This window comes from Rattus norvegicus, chromosome 1, assembly GCF_036323735.1.
Source record: "Rattus norvegicus strain BN/NHsdMcwi chromosome 1, GRCr8, whole genome shotgun sequence".
Classification (NCBI taxonomy): Eukaryota; Metazoa; Chordata; class Mammalia; order Rodentia; family Muridae; genus Rattus; species Rattus norvegicus.
The window spans coordinates 78122748-78146929 of NC_086019.1; the positions used below are offsets into that span (position 1 = coordinate 78122748).

Consider the following 24182-nt stretch of genomic DNA (forward strand, 5'->3'; position numbering starts at 1 on the left):
TCCACTGATCCCACCCCCGCATTACAGACGGCTCCTATTGGCTGGAACTCCCTGGGGGCCAGCCAATCAGGCCTGGGGGTCGTATTTTTTTTCTCGTGTGCTCTTGGGACCAGCCCTCATTCTAAAGCTAAAGGCACTGGTGGACTCCGCAACTGTGGTGTTCCAGCTACGTTGGTCCACTTCAGTCTGGTGAGGACGGGGTGGGTGGTGTTTAGAGTGGGTTAGGAGCTGGGGAAGGTGGAAGCACGGGGCGGCCCCTAGTCTCCACGGAGCTCTGCACCCTTTCTTGCAGGAATTTCTACCTGGATGTTGGGTGTTCAAGCCCAGATGCCTGCTCCAGGCCAATGGACAACGCCGCCCTTCGACCCGCGCTTCCCTAACCAAAACCAGACGCGTAACTGCTACCAGAATTTTCTGGGTGAGACCGGTTGGGCCAAATTAGAGGGGAGGCCCCCACCTGGAGGCCGTCGGAGACCGTTGGAATGGGAGGCTGCACCGTGGCCTAGAGGGGTGGGGCCTGCACAAAGCGGATGGGGCTGAACCATGGAGGGACCGACCCTGGAATGGAGGGAGGCAGCTGGTCTGGAGGGAATAAGATTGCCACGTTGGGATTGAGCCAGAAAGGATGGAGCCTTGTCTGTAAAAGACTGAGGGGGCGAGATCAAGAGAAAAGGAGCGGGACTTGAGGTGAAGGGAGGCACCTGATCTGGAGCCAGCTGGAGCTGAGTCCTGGAAGGGAAAGGTGAGGCAGACAACCAGAAGGGATTAGACCTCTCTAGGTGATGGAGCTCAGTCAAGAAGGGAGTTTTGGGGCTGGAATTGAAAAGAGGAACCCGATTGGTTGGAAAGGGTGAGACTGTCTTGGAAGGGCTGGGCATGATAGGGTGGGACCTAGGTCAGAGGGGAGGGATGTGGCCTCTTCTTAACTGGACAGGGCTTGTCTCGCGACCCACGCCCCCACCCTTACCCCGAGGCACTCTGCAGACTACCACCGGTGTGTGAAGACCATGGATCGCCGCGGAAAGAACACACAGGCCTGCGACTACTATTTCCGTGTATTCCATTCACTGTGTCCCGTCAGCTGGGTGAGAGGGCGGAGAGGGGTTGGTGGACAGGGTAGTGGCTTCAGACTCAGGCTGAGCAGCCGCCCGGGTCCCTCTGCCTCTGCAGGTGCAGCGCTGGAATGAGCAGATCAAGCAGGGAACTTTCCCAGGCAAAATCTGACCTTGCACTTGAGCGCTGCTCCTTGGTGGCATCAACCCCCAGTGACCGCTGTCCTTGCCCCAGCCTGGGTTGCCCCCCTCCTCCACTTTGTCCTTATGCCACAAATAAAGCTATGGTGCTGCTAATATTTATTTCTTCTGTTTTATTTCCTGTGTTTGAGATAGGGTATCTCTTGCAAATCCTGGAACTTAACTGATGGAATAGATGGCTGGGGTCCTCCCGTTTCTGACTTCCCAGCACTGGCATTACAGCCAGCCATGGGCCTGCACCGGGCTTTTTGCATGCATGTTGGGGATCTATGCATACACAGTGACTGCTTACTGACTGAGCCCCTGAACACTGCTTCTTTTGATCATGGGGCAAGAAGGATTGCAGCTCTGAGTTAAGGCAGTCATAATTCCCAAGTAGGTATATAGAAACAAGCTGAGAGGCTCTTGTGTTTTGCTTCTGATCATGAAATCAAAATCTCAATATTGAAGGTAGCCCATGTCTTTAGTCCAGCACTCCAAAGGCAGAGGTATGTGAATCTCTGTGAATTTGAAGCTAGCCTGATCTACATAGTTCAAGGCTAACCAAGGCTACATTACACAGTGAAATACTGGCAAAACAAAACCATTCCTAAAAAAAAAACAAAACAAAAAAAAACCCCACTCCTTAAAAACAACATCGGGGGCTGGAGAGATGGCTCAGTAGTGAAGAGCATTGGCTGCTCTTCCAGAGGTCCTGAGTTCAAGTCCGATCAACCACAGGGGCTCACAACCATCTGTAATGGGATCTGATGCCCTCTTCTGGTGTGTCTGAAGACAACTACAGTGTACTTGTATACATTAAATAAATTTAAAAAAAAATCAACAAAACCTTCTCCAGCTACAGGGCTCCACTGGGTCCTGTCTCTGAATTGCTACATCTGTCTGCTACTAGTATTCAAGTGTCCACACATCAGCTTCTTCCCATCCTGTCTGGGCCATCTGGGCTATCACACCCCCACCCATCCAGTCCCTGGTCTTGAGGAATCTTCATCCCATGACCCAATGTTCTATAATTTCATGACTACCCTGCTTTGACACTTTATTGGCTTTTGATCATGCTGTACCTCTACTCCATCCCTCCAAAAACATCCTGCCTCCACAATAAGAGCCCTCTTGTTCCAACAAGGCCACAGAGACTTGCCCATCCTTCAGCAACCCCAAAACCCCGCACATCTGATTTTATTAATTAAAAAATGTATATGAACAAAATACTCATGTACACACACACACACACACACACACACACCTACCTTGAACACCTGGTGCCCATGGAGACCAGAAGGGAGCCGTAGATCTCTTAGAACTTACAGCAGTACATGTTCTTAACCACTGAGCCATCTCTCAAGCATCCTGCTTACTTTGAATTCTAGTGCAGGTCTACCCTGTGCTCATGTGGAACCATCTGTCCTTTTGTCCATACAGGATGTTTCTTCCACTGACCCCTTTAGCACACTCACACTTCTGTCTGAATTCCCATCTTTTCCAATCATTCTGGTTCCAGATGCTTCCAAACATGAGTGGCACCATTTTATGGATGAGTCTATGTAGCCCTTGAGCCAAAGAGATCCACCCACGTCTCCTTACAACTGGAATTAAAAATGTGTACCACCACCACCACCTTGTCCTGATAACTCCCAGACCCCTTTTTAAAAATGTGTGAGTGGGTGGGTGGGCACTGGTGGGGGGTGGCCAGCAGAGGACATCAGATGCCCCCCATAGGCTGGAATTACTGAAAATGGTGAGTAGCCTAATACGGGGTCCTCTGGAAGAACAGTAAACACTCTTAACCCCTGAGCCTTCTCTTCATCCTCAAGACCATTTGTTTATTGTTCTGATATAGTCTCTTGTAGCCATGCTAGCTTCGAACTCTTAATCCTTCTAATTCTATCTTCCAAGTGTTGGGATTAAAGCCACCAAGCCCAGTACTAGTAATCCTAAACAGAGACAGAGGCCTCTAGCTGGTTGTGCTGGCACCTGCTGTTACCCCCAGCTATCAACCCTCCAGCCAGACCTGAAGTAATCCTCAGACTCAGTCTGAGGCCTCAGGTGACTGACTACATTTAACTCTCAGGTTCAAAGATAACTTTGATTATGCAAGTCATTTTCCTAGGTGACCAACCTCAGTTTCTCCAGCTGTATATCATGATGGCTAAGACTCAGGTTGTCAGAAGCAGTATAGGAAGGGTGGCTGAGCTCCTAGGATTGGCTGGCCCCACCCTTGATGACCTGTCTACCACCTGCCCCATGGGCTGCTCATCACCCATCAAGGCACACCCCACATGGCCTGGGATGACTACATCTAGACCTTGGCCTCAGAACTGTCTGACCACAACCTGAGAGGGAGGGGCAGGAAGTACAGGGTAATGATAAGGCTTCAGAAAGATACTGGTCACTCTACACCCCGACAGGTGGTGTTGCAGATAGAACAGCAGTTGACCAGAGGGCACTGTCAGGGAAGAGGTTAAATGCTCCCTAAAGACTTAATAACAGGGTTGGGGATTTAGCTCAGCGGTAGAGCGCTGGCCTAGTGAGCGCAAGGCCCTGGGTTCGGTCCCCAGCCCCGGGGGGGGGGGGGGGGGACTTAATAACATCACCCAGTTAGGTGCCTGGAGCACATGACAATCAGCTAGGGACCCATCTTTTGTCCCACCAAGTCCTGGGTCTAGAGTTATGTATTCTCCCAATGCCCATTCCTTCCTCTATCACTTCTCCTACTCAGGTTCATATTCCCTCTTGTCATTGTCACTTGACTACTTCCTGTGTCTTTACGTTTTAAGGCCAGACTGGCATTAAGCTTTCCAAGTAGAGAATGCTGGCTTCAAACTCACAGAGAGCCACCTAACTCTGCCTACCAAGTGCCGGGATTAAATGTGTGTGCTGCCATTGCCCATCCATTCTTTTTTTTTTTTTTTTTTTTTTTTTTTTTTTGGTTCTTTTTTTCGGAGCTGGGGATCGAACCCAGGGCCTTGCACTTCCTAGGCAAGCGCTCTACCACTGAGCTAAATCCCCAACCCCGCCCATCCATTCTTATAATCTTGGCCAACTTTGCCCATGCTTGACCTACACAAGGAGCCGGGTCACAACTTGCCTGCCAACCCCCACTTGGACTACTTGCTTCCACCACAAATTTTCAAGCTCTCTAGGCCTCCCAGCTAGTGTTTCCCCACCTACATCCACTGGGGTCAATTTTCCATGATCCCAGGGCAATACCCTGTCTCTTAGCAGCCTCCCCTGCTTAGAGGATTTGAGACTGATTGCCCTGCTTTCCTCTTCCCTTGAGCCCTGTAGTTCCTCAGAAATCTATTTCTTTCTGGGACTACTGGCGGGGTTTCATGTGCTTCCTGGGTAGAGAGGCCAGAACATTAAAATAGCTCTGCTGCTTCCGGCTTTGTCCTATAGATCTTCAAGACCCCACTTCATTTCCAGACACTAGTTCTCCTCATAGGATCCTAGGGCTCTGGGAGCCATCAGATCAACCTCCGAGATTCTCTAAGGAGAAACAGGATGGGGAAAGCCCCACTGAGACGGTACCAGTTTCCATGCTGGCTCTTTTCTTTCTTGGTTCTTTTCTGGTATGAAGGATCAAATTTAGGGCTTGGTGCCTGCTTAGTAAGCCCTCTAAAACTGAACTACATCCCCAGCTTGTTTTATTCCTAGTGTACAAGAAGGAAACTTGAGGACAGCTGGGCTACATGAGGTTCCCTCCACCCCTCAGCAGGGCTGAGCTTTTTTTTTTTTTTTTTTTGGGGGGTTCTTTTTTTTTCCGGAGCTGGGGACCGAACCCAGGGCCTTGCGCTTCCTAGACAAGCGCTCTGCCACTGAGCCAAATCCCCAACCCCAGGGCTGAGCTTCTTGGTCCCATTTGTATCATCTCCTCTCAACCTGCTCCTGAGGCCAATGCCCAAGTACAGTTTTTTGTTTGTTTTCGACAGATCCCTGTGTAGATCAGGCTAGCCTTGAACTCACACAGATCTGTCTGCTTTTGCCTCTTTAGTGCTGGGATTAAAGGGGTGCCACCACACCAGGCCCTGCTGAGATCTGGCTGAGAAGAGACAAGCCCCAGTATGGCCTCAGGCAAGAGACTCTGCTTCCCTCCTGGTCATCAGTTATTGGTTATCGTCTCAGTTCCCCACAGCGGAGAATGCATTTGGTCATGTCCTACAAGCATTGCATGTGCGGTTAGAGGCCTTTATCTTATTCCAGCGGTCCCCAGAACCCACTGCCCTCTCCCTTCTTAAGGCATATTGGGGTAGTTGGCAGTCTCCCAGGCATGCCACCTCATGAGCCAAGCTGAGATCTCACCCTCCAACATAAAAAACTCTTAAGGGCTTACAATGTTTTAATAAAAAGTTCAAGTTCTTCCAATCCCCCATCATACCCCATTCTGGTGTGGGGAGGAGAGGGAGCCTCCCCTACACCCCAGTAGCACCAGGGATAGCACCGTGAAAAAGATGAGGTCACACCTGGCCTCCCTGAGACCCATGTTCAGAGCCAAGGTTGTGTCCCTGGGTACAACCCACCCCATCTGACAGCCCGTACCTCCATCAACTGCAGAGCTGAGCGCCAACTTACTCCCCACTCTGGGAGTAGTTTGGGAAGGCAAACCCCCAAGTCAATTCCACCTCCTGAGGCCTGGCCTTCTGGAGAGTTGCCATGGAGTGGCCCCCAACCCCTATGGCTTTGCTCCCTGGGGAGGAAGAGGCTGAGGGGAGGGGAATGACTCCTACAGTCCTGAGGTGGGGGCAGGGACAGGGATGGGGACATCAAATGGCCAGGGCTCCCTGCTGAGTTGGGGCTGGCTCAGGGGTCAGCAACCATAGAGCAACAAGGATCAAACTCTCTAGGGATGTCCCCAACAACACACTCCCAAGATCAGACCTGGGTTAAGGGTCAGTTTCCTCTTTCCCTTCTGGAGGGGTCCAAGACAGAGACTCTACCTTCCATTCAGGGCTCCCTGTAAGCAGCCCATCATGGCTCACCACTATTGATGTCCAGATCAATAGAACCATGGCTGACCACTAGCCGGAGGCGCTTAGGTGGGCAGAAAGGAGCGAAGGCAAGGGCCTGTTTAGGTATGAGGTCAGGGGTGGGGGTGGGACCTAGGTTCCCAGCAGGAGCAGGAGCAGCTGGTAGGGCTGGGGCTAGAGGGGAAAGTTCAACGCGCACCACAGAAGGTAGCCCATAGCGTCGGGCCCAGTACCAGTCCTGTTTTGGGGTCCAGCGAGTCTGGGGGAGCAGGTGTAGGGTCACCATGGCCTCAGCCCGTAGTTGGCAGTGGGGACCACAGCCTCCCCATCGGTGTAGGGATACACAGGCAGTGTGCAGGTCAGGGGACAATGAAGCCTGGGGTATCCTGGGGCGACGGCGGCGGCGACGGCGGCGCTTCCGGGGACGTACTCTGGGCTGGGGCTGAGGCACCCACTGGAGCCAGAGGGGCAAGTAGTCCATGTGGGGACTGACAGGCAGCAGGCATGAGGGCTGGCAGGCAGCTGGGAGGTCAGAGAAGACAGAAAAAGTGAAAGTCAGTCAACAGGACCTGGGCAGTTCTTTCTCTGGACAGATCAGAAAAAGTGACCCAAAGGCTAGAGAACAGGCATGCTCACCACAGAATGGGTCAGGGCGCAGTGGGGACAGGTGGGAGCAGGCCCGCAGGCTCAGCAGGTTCTGCTGGCTGCTGTCCAAACACTGCTGCAGACGCCTCTTTGTCTCTCGGAGCTCATACTTGTCCAGGGGCCGTGGCCTCAGCTCCGGCTCCCTGGGCTGAAGTCTGAAAGCTCCCTCGCCTTTCCTGCAGGAACAGAAAAGGGCAAAGGGAGATGCTGGGCTGGACATATTTTAGGGTGAATCCTAAGGATGCATCCCAGCCCAGCAACCGTTGACACACCCTGCTCACTCAGTCCGTGCCTACCTCTCACAGGTATAGCATTCACAGTGCTCATTCTTCTCACCGAAGAAGCCCTCGCCATAGAAGCAAGTTACTTCATCCCCCGGCTCAATGTCCCGTAGCACCTTCACACAGGCAGTATTTCCATCTGAGGGCACAAACTGAGGCCATGCCCCCTCAGCACCCTAGTCTGGAGTGCAGGGCAGGAGCTCTTCAGCTCCACAACCTGGCCAGGCACCCAGGTCCAAGGGTTCTGTAATGAGTTAGACCACAGCTAAGGAGCCCACTCCTACCCTACCATTTATTGGTAGCTACCCTGGCTTGAGCCTGTTCTCCACAGAGTTCCTTAAGAGACCGCCTTCTGTGTCTACCCCTCCCTGTCAGCCAGTGAGCTAACCTGACCTCCAGGCGGGATGCAGTGCTCTTCCTCTGACTGCTAGCTAAGTACCAGGCTCCACCCCTTAGACTTACCCTATAGGCCCAGCAGAGTCCCTCAGGGGCCACTCCACCTCTGTGGCTACTTCCCACTCTCCTAAGGCTTATGTTCACTCTGCTGCCAGATTCCCATCCTCCAGCCCAGCTCTTAGCACGCATCCTGAGGTTACCCTATAGACTCCACATCTGCATCTACCTCTGCACTCTCTATGTGGGAGGGAACATGGTCACCATCTAGCTATCTAGCCAACCGGCCACTCAAACCTGACATCCAAAGTGAACCAAGATGCTTCCCTGCCTGATGGCCTCCAGGCCAACTGGCCAGTGCCTGAAAGTAGCACCTCATAGATCCCTGTCCTCTCATCCTGCTGCTCTTCCTTGAGTTGGTCCTTCATCACCTCAAGATTCATCACCTGCCGATCTCCTCAAGGCCACCCTCACTCTGTACACTTCTTCCCTTTCCACTGAGCCTGCTACACACTGCTGCCATAGCCATCTGGAAACCAAACCTCCCATCATGCTGCTAGGTTCAGTGGTCAGACTGCCACCATCTTTGGTTATGGGGTGCCTCATTACAGTCTGAGCCACATGGTTTGAAATGTCTTGCCCTCCTGTGCTTCTGATTTTCTTCAACATGTAGGAAAACTCTGCTCCTTCAGAGCCTGCTGCTTCCAGACCACTATACTCAGTAAGCAAGCTGACAACTGTGTGCACGGTGCCCTTTGCTTTCTGTTACACTCAGTGTCTGCATGCAAGGCAGAGGGCCTAGTGCGGGCTGTGTGTCTTTCATCTTAATAGCCTCTGGAATGTGGAACAAGTCTTGGGCTTCTCAGGTGTCCACCACCTGACCCCAACAACAGTCTTAGGGGGCGTCAACAGGAGAAACCTGAGGCCAGGCCATACAGCCATAACTTTCTAGTTCTGAGTCAGGAAACTGAGCTTTGGTTCTTACTCATGCCATGGGTGCTCCCAAAGGGGACCAGAGGTCTGTGTCCTGACAGAACACAAATGGGAGGACTTCCGGGAGACTCCCCTTCCCTTCTTATCATTACTTGGTTACACTTACACACACACACACACACACACACACACACACACTCATTTTATGTTACAGTCATTGGTGTTTTGCCTGCATGTATGTCTGTGTGAGGGTATAAGAAGCTCTTGACTAGGGGCTGGGGATTTAGCTCAGTGGTAGAGCACTTACCTAGGAAGCGCAAGGCCCTGGGTTCAGTCCCCAGCTCCGAAAAAAAGAACCAAAAAAAAAAAAAAAAAAAAAAAAAAAAAGAAGCTCTTGACCTATAACTAGACCTACACACAGGAGTGAATAGCCACATGGGTGCTGGGAATTGAACCCAGGTCCTCTGGAAGAGCAGCCACTGAGTGTTATTAACTGCTGAGCCATCTTTCTAGCCCTTTTTTAGTTTTTTGAATACAGGACCTTGTTACTGTATAGTCTTGGGTGACCCGAAACTCACTATGTAGACCAAGCTGGCCTCCAACTTGTTTGCTTTTTTTTTTTTTTTTCCAGAGCTGGGGACCGAATCTAGGGTCTTGCACATGCTAGGTAAGCGCTCTACCACTGAGCTAAATCCCCAACCCCTGGCCTCCAACTTGTAATCCTCTTGCTTCTGTCTCCAAAACACTGATTTCACAGGTACAAGGCAGGGTGCTCAACTAAAACTTTGCTTTTGTTCGTGTTGGTCCTGTGGGCTGATCTCAGGCCACTCATTTGTGAGGCAAGAGCACTACCACTGAGCTACACCCCTAGCTCTCTCTGTTTTGTTTCTGTGGCACTAACTCAGGGTCTTACACACATGAAGCAAGCACCCTACCCTGAGCTACATCCCTAGCCCTTTTGAAATATAGTTTCACTGAAGTTGCCAAGATTAATCTAGAACTTAGAATTTTTCTGCCTCAGTCTCCTAAGACAGGAGACTACTCCACTCCACTGGACCTCCAAAACCCTTTGCAACAGGTTCAGGCCAGTAACCTCCTCCTCCCTTACTTTGCCCTTCCATCCAGTTTCTAAGCAGAGGTCCTTGGCCTCCTGGAATTTCTTGGCTTCTCCCTGCCTCTGCTTTCAAAGCTGTCTGGTGAGATTAGCTACCTGCTAATCTGTCTCTCCACCACTCCTTTGCCTCCGTTTCAGTCAGTAACCCAGGCTCCGCCAAAACTGATGCCCCTTCTTCCCTGTCTGATGTCCTTGAGGGCACACGTCTTCCCATGCTGCCCACCCTAGGTACTGCTACCAACTACGAGGGACTGAAAGGATAGGAAATTACCTCATCAGGTGAAATAGTCTAAAACCAGCCCTCCCTGCATTTCAATTCCCACATGCCCACCTTTTTCACACTCTGAAGGTCTCACCTTGCAGTTGGGTTTGCAGTCTGTTGCCATTGGGTGGACAAGAGAGAAAAGAGAAAGAGTGAGCAACTGAAGACAGCCCCTCTACCTTGTCTCATGCACTTGCCTGCCTCCCCCTGCCCTTGCCCCAGCATCCTCTCTCTAGCCTTGCCCTCACCATGGTTGATAAAGGCAGCTGGGCCAAGCCACAGCTGGGCACTCCTTTTTCGAGTGGAGTACATGACGCTGAAGTCGTTCTCGCCTGCCCTAAGTAGGTATTCATCCTCTTCCCGCAGCTCTGCAATGCAGCCCACCAGCAGCTCCAGCTTCTCATTCTTCTTCCTGCCAAGAGTCTAGGCTATGGGGCTCTGAGCAATGCCTCCCAATCCTTGCTGGGGATGAGGACCTTTCACACAGAAGCACCCTGGGACCAGGAGCTCTGAGGTGCAGGGCCAGCCACTGCATCCTCCATTCATTCTCTCTCAAATCCACCAGGTCCTCCTGTGTCACTAACCCTACTTCCCCTGGGTCCTACCTCACCCAGAGGGACTGACTGGGTCTCTGCTCCCAGCAGCCCCCTTACCAAGCACGGGTAGACACAATCTTGGCCCCATTGGTCTCCATGGAGTAGCGGGTGCAGGGCAGAATGGTGAAGCCACTCTCAGGCAGGAAGGCGCGGAGGTAGCAAAAAATCTGAGAGAAGAGTGGGGGAGGGCAGGAAGATGAGCAGGGCCAACCACAGGGTCCTCTTTCTCTTGGACCAGGTCTACTTTGTCACTGACTGTGTGGCCTGGGTCCTCTCTGGGTCTAGGTGTCCTCATCTGTCAAAGGAAGAGGAGGGTGGACTCATCTCAGCTCACCCGCCCCCTGCCCCCCAATTCTCTTCTTCTAGGATTCTGAGCCTTCCTTTTAGGCTGTCCCCAGTGGCAAGGCAGTCTTGGACCTGGGGCCTATATTCCTGAGAGCTCTAGAATCTGTCAGCTAAATAGAGAGTGTACAGTGCAGGGCAGGGTCAGGCATAGGCTCCCTCACGTGGTTCTTGAGGGCAGCCTCCTGCCGAGGAGCACGGTTCTGAAAGTAGTGGGCCATCCAGCCTCCCAGTGTCAGGGCCCGGAATGCAGCTTCCAGGTCCCGTTGCCTTAGGAAAGCTTCCAGTGCTGAGCGAAGGTGGTGTTGTCGTCGGAGGGTGGGCACAGGGCTGGGAGAAAGGGTATGCCTGGGTTCCAGGAACTTCCAGGCCCATGGTCCTCACCCAAAACTTCAGGGAGGCCAGGCTGAGAATTATGAAAATACAAGAGAAAGGGTCCAGGACCCAGGACCCATTACCCCCAAATTCCCCCTCACCTGACATTCATCTTATGGGTGCGGAAGCCGAGGTAGGGGTCAAGAACAAGGCTGGTGGCCAGGTCATCATTCTCGCACAGTTCTCGGGCTGTCACTCGGTCAGGCCCCATGGTGCTCTATAAACCATGCTGCTTCTGGCACAGAACAGGGCACATGGATATGCCACTCAGAAGCTACATGGGATGTCTGTGGGCCCCAGAGCCTGCTTATCTGTAGGAGAGTATGGGGCGGGTGTTTCAATATTGACTTTACAGGGCTTTATGCAAGAATAACACCCAACAGGTACTTTTGAGTGAGGAAACCCTGAGAAATACAGTCTCTTGTGCATTAAGTACTTCCCTCCCCTCTTGCAAAACAGATGCATGACCCCAATCACACACACTACCTTCCCAGGACACGTACTCTTTCACGGAAAGTCAGTACACACAAAGACCACCTTGCCAGGTGCACATGTAGGAGACAGGTCCCTGTGTACCCAGGGGGAAGGAAGATTAATTGGCAGTAGGAGACAACTCCAAAGGCTTAAGATTGCAGGAAGGAGTCAGGATAGCTGGGCTCTCATCAAGGGAAAGGGTAGAATGAATTCTATGTTTTGAGCTTCTTGCCTGCCTTTGCTGACCCTTGCTAGGTTGATTCTCTTGTCCTCATCACCTCCCTCCAAGGTCACCCTCCTCTGGGGAGTGGTCAAAAGGCTGTGGGTGGAATCCAGGCAGCCATTAGGGGAAGGATTCAGTACCTAGTTCCCAACGGAGGATTCCAGCAAAGAGGAGGCCCTCAAGAGGACCTAAATGGGAAGAAGGAATAGAGAGAATGGGAGAAGAAACAAGTCAAAACAAAAGGGTAGGAGGCAAAGAAGGGGAAAAAAAGATTCAGAAAACCAAATCAAATAAAACGGAGGGACAGGTTGGTTACCCAGTACCCTCACTATGGTGTGTCTGACAATTCTGCGCTTTGGGAGAGAGCAAGGAGGCAGAGTGTGGCAAACACACTCTGCCATTCTGGGAGAAAGATCTGGAAAAAAAGACAAGTCTGAGTTAAATGAAGAGGATGCTTAGAAAAAAACCTGGAAGCTGGGAAAAGACAAAGCCAGGTATTGGGAATAAGATGGGAAGGGAGAGAAAGGGGAGAGAAAATGGAGGGAAGTCAAGAAGGATTTGCGGGGAGTGCAGGGTGGGGGAAGGAGAGGAATAAGGCACCTGCGGTTGCAAGGGAGGAGACCACGAAATCCAAAGGGTACATACGCCCAGGGTCCAAGGGAAGGGCTTAGCGGTTCCAAGCAGGGTTTGGGGGAACTCCTGGGGGATTTGAAGTGATGGAAACCTGAAAGATCCTAGGGGTTCGAGAAGGGAATTGAGGGAGCTAAGTAGCTAACTAAAGCCTGGGAAGGTTGTACAAGAGAGGTGGGGAGACTCAGAGAGTCATAGGAAGGGCCTCAGAGGCCAGGATAGTGAGACAGGAGTCAGGAAGTGCCCTGAGTGTGACAGGGTAGGTTACGATACAGGAAAAGGTGGAGGGGATGGGTCCTGGTGGGGCAGGGAACGACCCCTAAGGTGCAAGGAAAGACCTGAGAGTAAGAGGAGTCTGTATGGGCTCCAAGGGTGCAGGGAAGGCTACGAGTGAGGAGCGCGTAGATCCGCGGTGCTGGAGACTGGGACAGCAAGGCTCGAGGACGGGCCCGGGGACAGCCGGGTCAGGGGGTGACTGGGAGGCTGGGCGGCGCGGGGGCCAAGAGGGGGCTTAGAAGTCGGGCCCCGCGCCGCCCCTCACCCGCTTCTCCTCCTCCTTCTCCTCCTCCTCCTCCTCCTCCTCCTCCTCCTCCGGCGCCCGCGTTGCAGCCGCCACCTCCACCCACCGCCTCCTCCGGCTCTCGTCAGATACAGCCGCCGCGCCTCCCCTCGGCCGGAAAGACAGACAACTCAACCTTCTATTGGCCCAACCCGCCGTCATTCCTCCGTTGCTATGAAACTCGCGCTGTTCTTATTGGCTAACACTCATTTCTCTCTTGCTCTTTTTTTCCCGCCTCTCCAGGTCCCAGTCGGTGCCCTGACAAAACCCCACCACGCCCACTCTGTCGGTATATCCAGAGAACTACAGCTAATGGCTTGGGTCGCTGTCATTCAGACATTGCCATAGAAATCTATCCCGCCCCTTCATCGGCCCTGCCCCAAATCATTTCTTTCATTGGCTCAAAGAACCATCGCTCCTACGGAAACTCTGTCAGGGTCAGGTTATTCAGGTCCAAGCGAAAAGAGGGCGGACCCTGTCAAATACAAACTTCATATTTTATTGGTTGGCCTTGGGCATGACCACACTTCCAATCGCTAAGGCCTGCGCCCATCACACTAGAGTCCGGAGCTCTATTCTCTTTCTTTCAGCTTAAGGGGGGGCAAAATCTGAGCGAACCAGGAAGGAAAGAGGTGAATGCACACGCGCGCCACTGCTGCCCCCGGCCCCAGGAAACCATTGGTTGCCATGGTAACAAAACTTCGTTGCCAACCCTGCGTAGCAAGAAGATCTTTTCTCTTGCCTAATATTCCTTTATCGTTTGGGAAATTGTACCTACAAGAACTCTGAAGTTTTCTTGTGCTGCCAATGAACAGTTCGGAAAGAGACGCTGCTGAGAAGTTGGGACTTAGGAGACAAGCTCTGACTCATGGGGCGCTCCCATGGGGAAGCCTCTGTAATTAGGATCACCCCCTCTTCAATCCTGCAAATATAATTAGCAGGATATCATAATTATGTCCAAACAAATAAGCTCCATGCTTGGGGCAGGCAGTCTTTGTTTTTGTTTTTCATGAGTTATCTATTTGGTGGGTTAGAACAATGGCTACAGCACAGAATGTTTTGTTAACACAGACTGAAGGAACAGCTGATTGAAGTGACATTGGACATTGAATGGCCTAGAGGGTAAAAGCACCTGCCCACAAGTCTGACAGCCAGGATCCACAGGATGGAAAGAAAGCACCGACTCCTGAAGGTTGTCTTTGACCCCTGCATTCATGCCAAGGCGAGAGGCCCGCGCGCACACACACACACACACACACACACACACACACACACACACACACACTAAATTAATTAAAACACAGCTTGTCTTTTGAGACATGCAGCTTTCTCTGGCTATCCTAGAACTCACCATGTAGACCAGACTGGCCTTGAACTTACAGTGATCCTCCTGTCTCTGCCTCCAGAATGCTGGAATTAAAAATATGTGCCGCTACGCCATGTACAATATTTTGTGGGTTTTGTTGTTGGTGGTTTGGTTTTGGTTTGATTTTTTTGAGTCAGGGTTTCTCTGTATATACCTGGCTATCCTGAAACTCAACTCTGTAGACCAAGCTGGCCTCAAACTCAAGATATCCTGCCTCTGCCTCTGCCTCCAGAATGTTAAGGCATGGGGCCATGCTAATCTTCTCTTTATCGTTCCAATTTTAGTATATGTGCTGCTGAAGCAAGCAATAACATTTTGTTTTTAAGGAGGCTGAGGTTTTGCACTGTTCCGTGATCTTGTGGTTTTACCAACTCATAGCTTCATGGTTCTATGTACAAAGCAAATATGATATACTGGTATATCATATTTCAAGTGTCTGAGGTCCATGCCTCACCACTCTTATCTCTCCTGAATTCTAAGAGATCTCCCTACCCTAAGCATCTCTTCAGATAAAGACGACTATATCTTCCTTGGGTGTCGTCACATTGTATGAGATTTTCAAACAGCTAATAAAAATGTATTTAAGGAAAAAAATCCACTAAATAGCAGAGTGTCTTCCAGATTGTTGAAATAGATTCCAGAATGAGGGTGTAGTCTGTGGGTATACAACATGCACCATGTTTGAGGCTTGTGGTTTGATTTCCATTTTGGAAGAAAAAGAGATGTGCCCAGCAAACAACTGGGTAGAGATATTTAATACAGCAACATGGCTGCTCTGGCTGGAATACACTCATGTCCTTAGCACACATCTTTAATCCCAAACAATGACCATGAAGTTAGTTTGTAGAAAGAAATACCTATGTTTAAAAGGGATGTTAAATGAAAGACAGATGAAGTGATGAATCAGAGAAAGAGTTGATAGAAAGAGTTGAAAAATAGGATTTGCCCAACTCTCTTGAGAACAGAGAGAAAAGAGATCAGGGCAGAGAGAGTGAAGGAGAGGGGGCAGTTTTACCAGGAGAGTTACACACACACACACACACACACACACACACACACAGAGAGAGAGAGAGAGAGAGAGAGAGAGAGAGAGAGAGAGAGAACAAGCTAGTACAGGTGAAGATAGAACCATTCATAGAATAAGAAGGAGCCAGGAGATTAGAAAAGATTGCCAAAGTTAGTATGAGGCCAAGTAGAGCAATTCAGAAGAAGCAGAGAAAAGTCAGGTTGAATCAGTCAGTGGGGACAGGAGTTTTGAGCCAGAATATCTGAGTTGACCAGCTAGCTAGAGTTCAGAAAGAGCTAGAAAGGGTGAGCTTATTCAGCAACAAGTCTCAGAGGCTAAAAACATTCTAAGTCTAGATAAGATTGTGTGGAGGCTAGAAGGCTTCCAGGACTAGGCCTAGATTAGCAGACAGAGGTAGTAAACCTCCAAGTCAGCAATTATATCAGGTGAATAGAAGATACTGCTACACACGACTGAGACCTTGTGCCATAGCCAAGGGAACAGCCTAGCTGTACTCCTTTGAGAAGGTGTTGGGACAGGATCTCATCTATCCAAGGCTTCGTCTATGCTAGGGAGAACTCAACCTACTGAATTATATCCCTTGAGCTTCTGTTTGTCTTCGTTTTTGTTCTTTGCTTGTTTTGAGACAGGGTTTCTCTGTGTCCTGGAGCTTCTTCCGTAGACCAGGCTGGCCTCCAATTTAGAGATCCACCTTCCTCTACCTCCCAAATGCTGGGATTAAAGACATTTGTTGGGCTGGAGAGAATGCTCAGTGGTTAAGAGAGCTGACTGCTCTTCCAGAGCAACAACCTTCCTGAGTTCAATTCCCAACAACCACATGGTGGCTCACAACCATCTGTAATGAGATCTGATGCCCTCATCTGGTGTGTCTGAAGACAGCTACAGTGTACTTATGTATAATAAATAAATAAATCTTTAAAAAATAAGACACTTACCACCATTGTTTGGCTGCTTTTTGTGTTTCTGAGAAAGGGTTTCTTATAGCCAGAGTTATGTAGCTCAGGCTGTCCTTAAACTCAGAAGAGCCTCCTGCCTCAGACTCCTGAGTTTTGGGATTACAGGCACCCGACTCTAACCCCATAGGCAGAGGTAGGCTATAACAGGCCCCCAGGCGTTAATAGACCCCAGACATTAGTACAACTGACGCCATGATGGACGTTGCACTCTGGCCTTGGAACCCAGCTCAGAGACAGCACCCTCTGCCAAAACAAAAACAGATGTCTAAAATTCAGCAAAGTTCACAGTTCTGGGAGAGTTCCTAGCTGAACAAGTCCTACACTTTTGTCGGCGCCAGCACCGACACGGTACCGAGAATCGGGCGAAAGCCTGCGGGATGAAAGAAGCACACACACACACAGGTTATTCGTGTCAAGCCAGAAGAGGAAGAGAGCTTCTGGTTTCTTTATTGACCAAACTATATATCCAAAGAACACCACTTAGCAGGTATCTGTCAAGCACAGTGGGGAACCCTGGCTGAGACTTCAGCCGCTACCAAGATATCATCTATAAAATGGACGATATAAATCTGTGGGTATTTCTGCCTTAAAGGCTTTAGGGCAGAGGCTACATACACCTGACACATGGTAGGACTGTTGGCCATTCCCTGAGGTAACACGACCCAATGATAGCGATGAGAAGGCTCTTGAAAATTTATGGAAGGAATACTAAAGGCAAATCTCTCACAGTCTTTAGGATCTAGCGGAATAGTAAAGAAACAATCCTTTAAATCAATAACTATCATATGCCAATTTTTAGGTATAGCTACAGGAGTAGGGAGACCAGGCTGAGTAGGTCCCATAGGTATCATAATTTTATTGATTTCCCTTAAATCTTGTAATAATCTCCACTTCCCAGACCTTTTCTTAATCACAAAAATAGGTGTATTCCAAGGGGAAGTGGAAGGAACAATATGACCAGATTCTAATTGTTCCTGTGCTAATTGACGAGCTGCCTCCAATTTTTCCTTGGATAGGGGCCACTGTGGAATCCACACCAGATCATTAGACTTCCAGGTGATGGGCAAAGGTTTAACATTCGGAGGCTTATTAACAGTGACCCTTAGGATAAATTTCCCAAGCCTGTTTTATTGATTACACTACTAGGTTTGCCTTGCTTCCTCATTACATTTCGTACAGGCTGAGTTGTCAGCACAGCCCCCATATCATTGAGCACATCTCGTCCCCACAAGTTGGTAGGTATTTGCTCTAAGACAAAAGGCTGAAACCATCCTTCATGTCCTTCCTCGTCTCTCCATTTAAGAATCGTTTTAGAGGAGCTGTAGCTGTCCCCACTCCTTGTAGGGTGGAGTGAGATATCTCTAGCGGCCAGGCCTTTGGCCAGAGAGCTTTAGCTATTACAGTTGTATCAGCTCCGGTATCTAGGAGCCCACGCAGGGGCTTTCCTTCAACCCCTAGAGTAAGCGTGGGACGATTCTCTAAGGAGGACAGCCAAAATGCTCCGGGCCCTGTGGACCCAAAAACCTTGATTACCACAGGCAGATTTAAACACAGGATTATCAGTATGAAACCGGGGCAAAAGGACCAATTGAGCTATCCTATCCCCTTGAGGAATGACTACAATTCCCTTTTCTACAGAAACCATAATTTTAATTTCTCCTGTAAAATCGGAGTCAATCACTCCAGGAAAGATTTTTATTCCTCTCATCAGGGCACTGCTGCGGCCTAATAAAAGGCCTATACTCCCGGAGGGCAGAGGCCCATGTACCCCAGTGCCAAGTGCCTGGGGGCCCATTTGAGGGGTTAACACTGCTTTGGCAGAGGAGCAGAGGTCCAGTCCTGCACTTCCTGGGGTCCCTCTGACCAGGTCCTTGACAAAAAGGATTGGTCTGAGGGATAAACTGTGTCTGGGTAGGTTCTACCACAGAAGTTTTCATGGCTCCATACACTCTGGCTTGTGGGCCCCGGAGCGGGCCCCGGTCTCCCGTTTCCCGGAAGGTTTAAAGGCTGCTCTTCAACATCTTCCTTAGATCTACACTCACTTCTCCAGTGATGGCCTTTACGGCACCGAGGGCATAATCCAGAGTCTCCTATCTTTTTGTTCTGAGGGCACGCTCTTTTAAAATGTCCAGGTTGTCCACACCTGAAACAAGTTGTGGTTCCTCCATTTCCCTTCCTCATGGCTGCAGCCATGACCTGTCCCATCACATAATTCCCATCTATTTCTTTACACAATCTAATATAGTCAATCAAACTCTTATTCTTATGAGATCTAATAACCTCCTTACACCATTTATTAGAATTCTCATACGCCAATTGTTTCACTAAAGGCATAGCAGTATCAATATCAATATCCAAAGAGCTTCCCAGCCAAATGTAATAATCTATCCACAAATTCCTGAAAAGGTTCCGAGGGTCCTTGTACTACCATCGATAATTGTTCTCCAGCTGCTTTATTGGGCAGGGCCTTCCAAGCTCTAACTGCCGCTGTGGAAATTTGAGCATAAATGGCAGGGTCATATTGAATCTGGGCTGGAAGGGTCGCATATTGTCCTGTTCCCGTCAACATTTCTAGATCCCTCTGGGGAAATCCTGCTTGCGCATTAAGTCTAGCTAGTTGTACACACTGTTCTTGAAATTCTCCCCTCCATAATAGAAAGTCTCCACCACTCAATACTGCCCTACATAACTGTTGCCAATCTCCAGGAGTCAGAGTGGACGCAACATAGGACTCAAAAATGGCAGAAGTAAAGGGAGCTAGGGGACCATAGGCAGAAACTGCCTCTTTCAGGTTTTTCAACTCCTTAAAACTCAGAGGAGCATGTTGTCTTCTGTATTGACCTGCATTGTTGGGGTCCGGGACCTCAACAACAGGATACGCCGCTCCTTGTCCAAGGGGAGGCTCAGGGAAAATTACCCCTCTCCTTGTAGCCTTGTCTTCACAACACCACTCCAAGGAAGAATAGGGTTCATAGGCAGGAGGAGCAGAAGCTCCCTCTCCTGTAAAGAAGGGATTTACACTAGGGGGACGAGATTTTGATCTCTCAGTGGCCCTGTGCTTATTAATCTTCCTCTTAGGCACCTCTATTTCCTCTACTGAAGTCTCTCCTCCTCTTTGGAGCAAGACTCCTGATCTGAATCAGAGGTTTGTAAGGACCTACGAGAGGCATCATCTTGCGCCGCTCCAGATGTTCTTTCTATCTCTGACATCTGTCCCCTTATTTTAGCGTTAGTGCTCATGAGAGCATCCTTGACCAATCTCCACAAGGAAAGCGTGGCAGCAGGAATGCTCTCCGGGCCACGTCTCCGCAGCATTCTTTGCAAATCTCTCATAACCTGTTCCCAATCAGGAATATTAAGTCCTCCTGAATGAACAAGCCAAGGACTAGTCCTTTCTAATGTTTTAATAAATTCTTCCTTTACACCAATTCCCTGATGCTCGAGCAAAGTAACTATCTGATCAGCTAGCTGTGAAGTAGAACTCGCAGTTCCCATGGCGCGAAAATTTTCCTTTTAGCTATCCACTCACCCAATCCGTCCCTTCTCCTATGTCGGCCGGGCTCCCGGGACGTCCCGTAGGTACCCCTTTCTTCTCCGATCTCGGTGGAACCTCCAGTTGTCGGCGCCAGCACCGACACCGTACCGAGAATCGGGCGAAAGCCTGCGGGATGAAAGAAGCACACACACACAGGTTATTCGTGTCAAGCCAGAAGAGGAAGAGAGCTTCTGGTTTCTTTATTGACCAAACTATATATCCAAAGAACACCACCTAGCAGGTATCTGTCAAGCACAGTGGGGAACCCTGGCTGAGACTTCGGTAACAAAGGACCGACTATGTGACCTGAATAAATTAGGAAAATAACCAGGAAGGCCAACCTAATTCTTTGACTCAGGTGAGAAGTACCTGGCCAGACTGTTCCCAGTAGGGGACAAAAAGCTTCCACATGCAAAGGCAGGGCTCAGCAGGAGTCAAACCTTGCTGGAGACCCAGAAGGGTCTTGTTCCAGCTGAAAACATTCTGTGAATGCAAACTTCTTGTGCCGTAAATTACAGGGAGAGGCTTTTGATCCTACAATCTAAGACTAAGGCCAGACAGTGACAAAGCAACCAGGCCCAAATCCAATATGGCTCCCACAACTTTGGCTTCTACAACTCTGTTTGTGGCTAACTGTCCCTGTTAACTAAAGTATGTCAAGATAGATTATGACTTTTGTGAAAAGCTCATCCCAAGAACAGCTTGTGGCTACACTGGGATCAGGAACACACAGTGTGCGTGGTCACTGCCAGCTAATAAAGACTCTCTAGGACTTGGAGAGATGGCTCAGTGGTTAACAGTCCTGGCTGCTATGCCAGAGGACCCAGGTTCAAGTCCCAGTGCACGTGTGGCAGCTCACAACTGTCTGTAACTCCAGTTCAGGAGATCCAACACCCCCACAGAGATATGCATGCAGGAAAGACGCCAATGTTTTTACAACATAAACAAACAAAAGAGTTTTCATTTGGCTTGAACCTGTGTCCAAGTTGTTTTCTCTGATGGATCCATCATAACAAAGCCAGGACCATGTAGCGAATCCCTTCTTTTTGTTTTTGTTTTTATGTTGTTTTGAGACAGGGTTTCTTTGTGTATCTTTGGCTGTCCTAGAAGCAAATCCCCCACTTAAAGGCAGAAATTTGGGAGGTGCTGAGCACTTCTTTGGTCTGATGCTGTTCTAGTTAATTAACACATTCGTAGATTAAAATCTGACTTTCTAACAAGGACATCTTTCTCTGACCTCCCCTGTCTTTCCAGTCTTTAACTGTTTGTCTCCCATGACTTCTGTGATCTCATCTATATCTAGTCCCTCATCAGCTCAGCTTGTAACAATCTGGTCAACCTCCCTATAAATGTCTGGCTTGGGTGGTGGTTTGGTTTTTTTTTTTTTTTTTTTTTTTTGGGGGGGGGTAGTTTGCTGGACATAATGTCTGAAGATTGTCCTCTGAATGGTGCACAAGGTGTCCTTGACGTGATCCTCTTGCTGCTGCCTCCCCAGGACTGGAATAACATGTCTTTAACATTCTTTTGATTTGCTAGTGAGATGGCTCACAAAGTAGAGGCACTTGTAACCAACTCTGACACACACACACATACACACACACACACACACACACACACACACACACGCACACACACACGCACGCACACACACGCACACAGGAGCACATTCACTATAAGCATACTATTTTCTTTTAAAGATCTGCTGAGAGATGAAATAATATCAACCCCAGAAGAAGTAAGGGAGAAAAGATTAAGTTGAATGAAAATTGTTCTCCACAGGAAGGCATCTGTTCTCTGGCTTCCGTGTGCACAGGGCAATCCCAGCATGCCCACACATGCACATACACATAAACACAGAATAAATACAAAACAAAGCAAAAACAGAAAAACGAACAAAAAAAACCCAAATTGGGTCATCTCCCCCGTCACCAATTTTTCCCCCTTCCCTTTGTTAACCAATGTAGACATGGGCTACATGAGACTGTCAGAAAACAGTAAATAAAATGTTTGGTCCAGGGCTGGAGAGATGGCTCACTGGTTAAGAGCACAGACTGTTCTTCCAGAGGTTCTGAGTTCAAATCCCAGCAACCACATGGTGGCTCACAACCATCTGTAATGAGATCTGATGCCCTCTTCTGGTGTGTCTGAAGACAGCTACAATGTACTTATATATAATAAATAAATCTTTTAAAAAAAAATGTTTGGTCCAGCGGCAATACAACCATCACCTCTAAGGAGTTCTAAAGCATTCTTATCAGTCCCTAAGGGAAGCTTGAACCCATTATGCAATTACTGTACTTCTCATCTCCTGCCTCTCACCTTCCACCTGCTTCCTAGCCCCATGCATTTGCCTGTGGGAACTCTCTGTGCTGCATCACCCACTGGGGCATCAGCTCTCCAGGAACCGAGGTTTTCTCTGCCTCCCTCCTCTCCCTTTCCCAGAGTCAGAACCGCCTACACCACATCCCCCATCTTCTTCCCTCTTTCCCCTTCCTCTTTTTCCCCTCATCATGTATACATCTCTTGTGTTGTCTGCAAGAGCCAAGTCACATAGCCATCTGCTTGCCCTGGACACAGTTACTACCTCTGCAAAGCCAGGGCTTTGGAAAAATATAAGAACGGCCCACTAGATGCTATTGAAGACCAACAGTAAGTACAGAGGTATTCAGAATGGCAAAAAGTACAATTGATCCGGGACTTAGAGACAGAAGTACGTCTTGAGAGGCAACAATATAGGGGAACCCCTGCACCTCAAGGTAGGAACAGGGCTATATACTAAGCTAGCCAGAGCATCACAGCCAAAGAAAATATCCCTGGACTGTCTCTAAAGCTATAACCTGCCATAAGTTAAGAGACAGTCTAGAAGCTGGGTGTGGCAACTAATACATATAATTCCTGAATGTGGGAGTGCTGAGGCAGGATGTTCAAAGGAAGCTTGGGCTACATAAAACTTTGCCAAAAAAAAAAAAAAAAAGAAAGAAAGAAAGAAAGAAAGAAAGAAAGGGGTTGGGGATTTAGCTCAGTGGTAGAGCGCTTGCCTAGAAAGCACAAGGCCCTGAGTTCGGTCCTCAGCTCTAAAAAAAAAAAAGAAAGAAAGAAAAGAAAAAGAGACAGAAAGAGATTAATATGTACTACTGCCAAAAGTGGAGAAAAATGAAGAGAACGGAAGCAAAGGGAGGGGACAAAGAAGGGGGGGGGCAGATGTCAGAATGCTCAGGTGATGTTTTGTTGTTGTTTGTTGTTTTTTTGGGGGGTTAATTAAAGATTTATTTACTTTCTGTGAGTATACTGTCGTTGTCTTCAAACACACCAGAAGAGGGCATCAGATCTTATTACAGATGGTTGTGAGCCACCATGAGGTTGCTGGGATTTGAACTCAGAACCTCTGAAGAGCAGTCAGTGCTCTTAACCACTGAGCCATCTCTCCGGCCCTGCTTTCTGGATTTTTTGTTTGTTTGTTTGTTTTTTGAGATAGAGTTTCTCTATGTATACCTGGTTATCCTGGAACTCAACTCTGTAGACCAGGCTGGCCTCAAACTCCGCTATCCTCCTGCCTCTGCATCCCGGGTACTGAGATTAAAGATGTATGCTACCCACTGCTTAGCTATTTTATTTCATTTTGTTTTATTTTATGTGCACAAGAGTTAGCCTGTGTGTGCGTGTGTGCATATGTGCACGCATATGTATGTATGTATGTGTGTATGTGTGTATGTATGTACACTTTGTGAGTGTGCATGGTTTCAGAGGAGAGCAGAGGAGGCTGTCAGCTATTGTGTAGGTACTAGGAACACAGATCCTCTGCGAGAGCAGCAAGTGCTCTTAGCTTCTAGTCCATCTCTCCAGTCCTATTTATTTTTTAACTTGGGCACAGGAGATCAAACTGAGGCCTTCAAACTGGGGAAACAACTACTTTACCAGCTGAGTCCAGCACCCCGAAGGGTCTGAAGCAGAAAGGGAGGGGAAAAGATACAGGCATGAGTTAGAAGCTGGACTAGGAGGGAGGCTGGAAGGGAGGGAGGGGTCACGAGCACACACACATACATGTACATACACATGCACACAACATGCACACACACACACATGCACACACAGGTACCCACATGCATGCACACAAATGCACAAATTATAAACGAAAATGTAACTTTTTAAATGTCATCAACTGGATTCTGGTCTGGAGACTCTGGGATGGAACCAAAGTGTACTTTAGCTTAATGAGACTTTCCTCAAGCTGTAGCTCTCTAGAACTACTTA

At 49.1% G+C, this 24182-nt stretch overlaps 2 protein-coding genes and 1 pseudogene across 2 annotated transcripts; 1 reads left to right on the forward strand and 2 right to left on the reverse strand.

The window, feature by feature from the left end:
• Positions 1–123: 123 nt before the first annotated feature.
• Cox6b2 (cytochrome c oxidase subunit 6B2) lies at positions 124–1349 on the forward strand. The gene is made up of 4 exons (NM_001039085.1): positions 124–189; positions 293–418; positions 985–1085; positions 1171–1349. Exons 2-4 carry the CDS (start codon positions 307–309, stop codon positions 1222–1224), a joined length of 267 nt encoding a protein of 88 aa, NP_001034174.1. The 5' UTR covers positions 124–189; positions 293–306; the 3' UTR covers positions 1225–1349.
• A 4228-nt stretch (positions 1350–5577) lies between these two features.
• Kmt5c (lysine methyltransferase 5C) lies at positions 5578–13184 on the reverse strand. The gene is made up of 10 exons (NM_001107475.1): positions 13030–13184; positions 12459–12557; positions 11263–11472; positions 10951–11116; positions 10502–10611; positions 10097–10260; positions 9943–9962; positions 7162–7298; positions 6857–7041; positions 5578–6742 (listed from the first exon to the last, which is right to left on the reverse strand). The coding sequence occupies exons 3-10, from the start codon at positions 11370–11372 to the stop codon at positions 6222–6224; spliced, it is 1413 nt and encodes a 470-aa protein (NP_001100945.1). The 5' UTR covers positions 11373–11472; positions 12459–12557; positions 13030–13184; the 3' UTR covers positions 5578–6221.
• Positions 13185–14658: 1474 nt separating this feature from the next.
• LOC120100203 (U6 spliceosomal RNA) lies at positions 14659–14717 on the reverse strand (annotated as a pseudogene).
• Positions 14718–24182: the final 9465 nt, after the last annotated feature.